Genomic DNA, 6752 nt, shown 5'->3' with positions numbered 1-6752 from the left:
TAGTGCCTAAAGGTGCTGCCTGGGCCTGAGAGATAGCATGGAGGTAAGGTGTTTGCCTTGCATGCAAAAGGACAGTGGTTCGAATCCCTGCATCCTATATGGTTCCCCGAGCCTGAGCCTGCCGGGGCCAATTTCTGAGCGTAGGGCCAGGAGTGCTGCTAGGTGTGACCCAAAACCAATCCTGCCTTCTAGGGGATAAGTATGCACACAGATCCCCCCTCACAGGAAAGGCAGTGCAGCCTATCCTCAAAGCCATTGGAAGAGGAGTGTGGAGAGGCGAGGCAGTCACGAGGCCCAGACCAGGGTTACGAATGAGGCGCTTTATTAGTATATCCAGCAGCTTTCAGCTCTAATGCTTCTTGTTGGCAGCAGCCACCTGTGGAAACAGAGGAGTGGGATTTATGGTGGGTTCCACCTGGTCACTTTAGCTGTTGCTTTTAGTTCAGGCAACCCTGGGCACTGCCTATCCTATCCAGCCACCTAAATGGTGCTCCAGGAATGAGGTATAAACTGGAGCTGGAGGATCCCCCACTTCCAGTCACTCTGGGTGACTCTTGACTAAATGAGTCAAAGCCCCTAGCTTCTGAGGAAGCAAGAACCAGGTTCATACAGGGGGGAAGCCAGCCCACCTCACCCCCACAAAGTTCAAAAGCATGACGTATCAATGCACCTGGGGGGTCAAGGAGCTGCACCTCAGAGCCTGGCTGTCCTTCCCCACCCTGCAATCTCACCTGTCCGGCGATTCTGTCCAGGTCTCTCTGTCCCTGAGGTGTCAGCTTGCGGCCGCTATGGAGGAACCACAGCCAGTGAGTGCACAAGCAGCCCGGGACCCGTGCCAACCACCCAAGTGCCACAGAGGTTCTAGCCTGTCACATTCTAACAAGCTGGGGGCAGGGGTGGGAGCCCCCCGGGAGCTGACGGGGTGTCGCTTGTGCAAGCACAAGATCGAGATCAAAAGCCCCGAAAAATCAATTGGGAAAAGTTAACGAGCAGGCTAATGAAAGCGGACAGTAGCTAAATTACCTTCCCCGGAGCTTGGGCTGGGCTGCTGGAGAGGTGTTGGAGCGTACCTGAGCAGAGCACTGCCAGACCCCCGACAACCCCCACCTGCAGATCCCCCCTTACCCATCTTGGTCCTTCTCCACCATCTTCAGCCCCTCCAGAGCCTGCAGCACCCGCCGTGCCACGCTCTTGGAGCCTCTGCTGAAGTGGCTGGGCATGACGCCGTTCCGCTGTCGCCCACCGTAGATCTTGGTCATGGAGCCGACCCCTGCACCACCCCGAAGGTACAGGTGCCGCGCTGTGGAGGCTGGGGTAAAAGGGGGACTTGAGGAGCTGCTCTACACGCAGTTCTAGCAGAGAATACCCTAGTGCAGGGCCCTGCCCTGGGCTCAGACCATCTCCTGGCGGGTCCCCCCCACCCTCTATGGATGGGGCTGGGCACCCAACCTGATAGATCCCATCTGAGCTTACAGCCAGCTGGCCAGACCCCCCAGAGGTGTGTCGTGCTTCACCAGCATCTAGCCACAGGCTTGCTTCTGGGGCCCAAGGCCACAGTCCCTCCCCTCCTCAGGCCTGCTGACCCCGCACTTGAAAACCACTCTGGATGCTGTTCAGGGTGGTGGGGAAGAAGATTGTAGTTTGGGATACACATGTAGCATAAGAGGCCCTAGCTCAAGCCCAAGCATCGGGAACACCAAGCAACATCCTGCAAACAACCCCATTATGTTACCTGCGCTCACACTCGCAGGAGTCCACTTATCAAGGAAATTCCCTCCAGAAGACCCCTTTCAAGGCCATTTTCCCAGCCCTTCCCTCAGAGCAAAATCTAAGCAAGACAAGGATAGAGGAAAAAGTGGACCCAGGTGTGGTCTACAGGCGAGACCTTGGGCACCTCTCCCCGCCACCAACAGCAAATCTTTCCCCAAAACCCTTAGCTTATCACCCCTCTTCAAGTAAATAAACTTTTCAATACCTCCCTCGTGTCTAGAGTTAGTTACAGGGGTTAAAGTGGCTGATGGTGGATCCCTAGAGCACCACCCCACCTCAGCATAGGGAAAGGCAGGGAAGCTGGGTGGATGGGCTCTGAACCCCAAGACTACAACCCCTGATGATAGTCTTACAATCAAATTCACAGGGTCCCCAGGGTCCCCCTCCTGCACTACAATCCTTGACTGCTCAGGACACCCAGCCAGGCCAACTTTTGAGCCACACCTGGTAATTTACTCCTGCAGCCAGGAATCACTCTTGAATGATGGTGCAGAGAACCATGGGGGTATGGGGGGTTTAACATAAGCCACCGTCCCCATTGCATCATTGCTCTAGCCCTGACCTCACTCCAGTCACCTCCACTACCACAACCTGGGCGGAATCCAGTTGGTACTAGCAGCCAGCTCTGCCTGCCCCTCCCCATGGGTTCACAACCCAGGTCGTCAAAAGGCTTTCTGGGGCCTGAGCGATAGCGGTAGAATATTTGCCTTGCATGTGGCTGACTCCCAGGGTTCAATTCCCCGGCACCTCCCATGGTCCCTGAGTCTGTCAGGAGCCATTTCTGAGCAGAGCCATGAGTAACCCCTGAGCACTGGGTGTGGCCTTGTTCCACTGGCCCGCAATCTTCCCTAATAGATGGGTTCTACCCAACCTCCTTCCCCAGACTTCAATCACTTTTATTTGGTTGTGTGTGTATTGGTAACAGTTAAAAGAGTTCGGCTATTCCTGGCTATGCTCAGGGGTCACTTCACTAGTGCCCTGGATGGAACTGGGACTAGCGACCAAAGGTAAAAACCCATGCTCCTGCCTTTCCTGCCAGGATCCAGAAGGATGCACCAACCACATTAGATGGGAACATTCTAGACTAGAGCATAAGTTAGAAGTTTGAGGATGTCAATCTCAACTGCAACCTGGGCACTAGAGACTGATCTTAAGACTCATAAACCCCAAGGCCACTGGAGTTGAAGAAAAATAAAAGTGACAGCACAGTAGGTAGGGTATTTGCTTTGCATTTAGCTGACCTGTGTTCCACCCTTGGCACTCCATATGGTTCCCTGAGCCTGTCAGGTTTGGCCTCCCCAAAAGGGGGGGGGTGTCTTTGCATACCCAAGTGAAGGACAGCAGAGCAAATAGGATATGGCCAGAACAACTATGCAGATGAGAACTCCCCCACCATATGCCCACCGAGGCATGGCCCCTTGGGTCCTGGAGGTCAGGTGGCACTGGTTCCTCATCCAGCTCGAGAGCACAAAATGCAGCCTAGGGACAGCCAGAGACCTGCAGAGCTGGGGTTTGTGTCTGACGGTCAGGCTCTAACCAGCCCCATTTTCTTCCTGAAAGCAGAGCGTGGGCCAGGGATGCTATGGCTTGACTTTATTCCCCAGGTGGCAGCATGAAACTCAGGCATCTGCTATAGACTTGAGTGCCAGGGTCTATCATGGCACGAAATGCCTGCCTGCTAGTAGGCCCTTTAGGAGTGATGGCTTATTGGGGCCGGTGAGGTGGCGCTAGAGATAAGGTGTCTGCCTCGCAAGTGCTAGCCAAGGAAGGACCGCGGTTCAATTCCCCGGCGTCCCATATGGTCCCCCCAAACCAGGGGCAATTTCTGAGCGCTTAGCCAGGAGTAACCCCTGAGCATCAAACGGGTGTGGCCGGAAAAACAAAACAAAACAAAAAAGGAGCGATGGCTTATTCCAAACCCTGCCTTCCACCTGAAGCCAGGGGTCCTAAATAAAAACCACAGGGTTGGGGTCGGAGAGATAGCACAGTGATAGGTTATTTGCCTTGCAGATAGCTGATCCAGGACTCAGAATAGCCGGTGGTTTGAATCCTGGCATCCAACCTCTGCCTGCAGGAGTAACTCCTAAGTGCCACCAGGGTGTGAGGGGGTCCCCTACCTATTATCATGGATAAGCATGGACAAAATGAGAAGGGTGGGCCCTATGGGGCATTTTCTAGAAAACTTCAGCCATTAGGATTTAGAGCAAGTGACTTAGCAAGATTTTTAACCCATAAGAAATAACTGTCGGGCCGGGCGGTGGCGCTAAAGGTAAGGTGACTGCCTTACCTGCGCTAGCCTAGGACGGACCGCGGTTCGATCCCCCGGCGTCCCATATGGTCCCCCAAGCCAGGAGCAACTTCTGAGCGCATAGCCAGGAGTAACCCCTGAGCGTCACCGGGTGTGGCCCAAAAACCAAAAAAAAAAAAAAAAAAAAAAAAAAAAAAAAAAAAAGAAATAACTGTCTTGGGGCCGGAGAGATAGCAGTGTTTTGCCTTGCACACAGCCAATCTAGGATAGGAGGTGGTTTGAACCCTGGCATCCCGTATGGTCCCTGTGCCTGCCAGGAATGATTTCTGAGCAGAGCCAGGCGTAACCCCTGAGCACTGCCGGTATGACCCAAACCCCCTTGGGTTGGTGATATAGTGATGAGCACAGCTGCTTTCCCAACCCCCCCCCAAAGAAATGACAGTCTAAAGTAAGGTAGTCAGCGACAATGGTCGGAATTAACATTTCTGAGCCCCTTCTACACCAGAAGATGTACAAAGGCAGAAAACCACCACCTACCATCTAGGCCAGACAAAGTAGAGAACAGTGCTTTTACAGTACAGCAGCATCCAGTTCATCCAATCCCACACAGCTACAAACTGGAAACCCCGACACAGGCCCAGGGCAGAGTTAGGACAGAAGTAAACCACTTTTGGCCGAATGCAAAAATGCAAACACTAGTCTGCCCAGAGGTTGGATGGAGGAAGGCTTGGGGGCTTGAAATGCCCTTTGATGTGTGCAGACACAGACAAGAACCAAATTAGAGACTCCCACAGGGGGACAGAGCCAAAGGTCCAAAGGCCACATTGGAAGTAAGGGGAAGAACTCAAGAGGTAGAGGCCTAGGGGCCCCCCCTCCCCGGCCAAACCCCAATTCCTCACCAGCTCGCGTGTAGAACCAATTCTCATCGTAGGGCGCCAGCTCCTTATGCTTGGCCAGCTTGACGGTGTCTACCCATTCAGGAACCTTCAGCTTCCCGGACCTGCCACCAGAATAGTGTGTAAAGAAAGGGGAGAATGTGGGCAGCCCCCCTAAAAGCCCACCGCAAAGCAGGAATTGACTGTTCCAGCACAAACCCAAGGCCGGGCCTCACCTAGCAGGGAGGCTCCACCCCGCATCATTGCCCCTCACCCCCACCCAGCCTCCCCCAAGGTATTGCAAGTGCTTTTGGGGGGCCACGCTAGGCGCTCCCCCAAAACTTGCACGAGGAACCCCAGGCCCCGCACTCACTTTTTGAGAAAAGCTGCCAGAGCTCTGACGAACTCCTGCTGGTTCACGTCTTTTACAGTAACTCCAGGCATCTGCAAGCGAAAGCGAGCACTTGAGCATGCGGCCGGGGAGCTGATGGGCGGGGGCTGGGGCTCCCCCCAGCACCCCCAAAAACACCGATCTCCCGTCACCTCCTGGGTCACCCCCCAGCGCAACTCCACCCGCACAAGCCCCGAGCTCCACGGTCGAGCGATCCCAGCTCGACCCCACGAGTGGGGACCCCACTTGTCCCCGAACCCCCCTTCTCCGCCCTCGCCGTTGCCCCCCACTAGGCCCAGCTCGATCCCCGGAGCACTCTGACCAGGCATGTCCGGGCCTGCCGCTCGCACGTGGCCGCCGGTCCAGGGGGGCGTTACGGCCATGCGCGGCCGCTCCGGGACCCCAAACCCGCGGGGCGGGCTTGGGAAGCGAACCCCAACATCCCCGCGCCCAGCTCGAGCCGGAGCTCCAAGCTTACCGTGCGGCCTCCGCGCTGCCAGCCAGGGGAAAGGGAGCAACGGGGTTTCCCGGGCGCACAAGTCGGGCGCCAAGTCTCGCGAGAGCTCGGAGAGGTCGCGAGAGTGTGCGTAAAAGGAGGCCACGCCCTCGTGAGGGCAAGTGGAGCGTCAAGTCAGCGGAAGTGGGCGGTGCCACCTTTGTGAGGGCGGGAAGGGGCTTGGAATTGGAAGACCTTTTCCTCTTCACGCCTTCTCTTCCCGCCGCTCAATATTAATTGAGCTCGAGATTGAGTTGTCTGGGTTGGTTTTCCTTAGGAGGCTGGGACAGTGGCGCAGGAGAGGGAGTGATGGCGGAAGTTGGGTGTGCCGAAGTGACAGCGCGTCGTTTTAACGTCATTCTCGGGCGACCTGCCCTTTCCGGGGCCAAAAGGGCTTTGAGGCCGGAAGTGGGCGTAGTAAGGGCGGAAGTGTCTCGGAGAACCGCACGGAACTGTAAGGAAGAAATGTGGCCACCGTCTTCTCGTCTGTGGCTGCCAGGACTCGCGAGAGCAGGGCAAGCCGGAAGCCCCACCCTTATAAGGGCGGAAATTGCTTCACCGGGGCCTTGATATGGGAAAGAAAATGGGGAAGGGAGGGAAGGGCGGAGAGAGGGGGAAGAGGGTCACAGAGCCAGGAGTAAATCCCCAGGTACTGCTGGGTGTGGCTCAATCCCAATCCCAACCAATGCAATTTTTTTCAAAATTTAGTGAGGGGACCTGAGAGATGATAGGACTCTTACTTTGCTCACTCAGACCTGAGTTTCATCACAAGGCTTTCCAGATGGGTCCCAGAGTTCTCCACTCCACAGGTGATCCCTAAGTCTGGAGTAAGTAAGCCCTGAGCACCTCCAGGTGTGACCCCAAAACCAACCAAACAAAACATGTTATTTGTACTTAGCCCTATAAGTCCCTCCCCAGTTGGGGAGTTTATTTATTTTGGGGCTTGGGGTCACACACACGCACCTTTTTTTG

General features: G+C 55.4%; 1 protein-coding gene across 1 annotated transcript; it reads right to left on the bottom strand.

Annotated features, from left to right (window-relative positions):
* Positions 1–305: 305 nt before the first annotated feature.
* On the bottom strand, positions 306–5812 carry RPS19 (ribosomal protein S19). The gene is made up of 6 exons (XM_049787222.1): positions 5763–5812; positions 5267–5337; positions 4918–5018; positions 1126–1309; positions 732–786; positions 306–376 (listed from the first exon to the last, which is right to left on the bottom strand). Exons 2-6 carry the CDS (start codon positions 5335–5337, stop codon positions 350–352), a joined length of 438 nt encoding a protein of 145 aa, XP_049643179.1. The 5' UTR covers positions 5763–5812; the 3' UTR covers positions 306–349.
* Positions 5813–6752: the final 940 nt, after the last annotated feature.

Source organism: Suncus etruscus, chromosome 14 (assembly GCF_024139225.1).
Source record: "Suncus etruscus isolate mSunEtr1 chromosome 14, mSunEtr1.pri.cur, whole genome shotgun sequence".
Taxonomy (NCBI): Eukaryota; Metazoa; Chordata; class Mammalia; order Eulipotyphla; family Soricidae; genus Suncus; species Suncus etruscus.
This window is presented reverse-complemented; position numbering and strand designations above follow the sequence as displayed.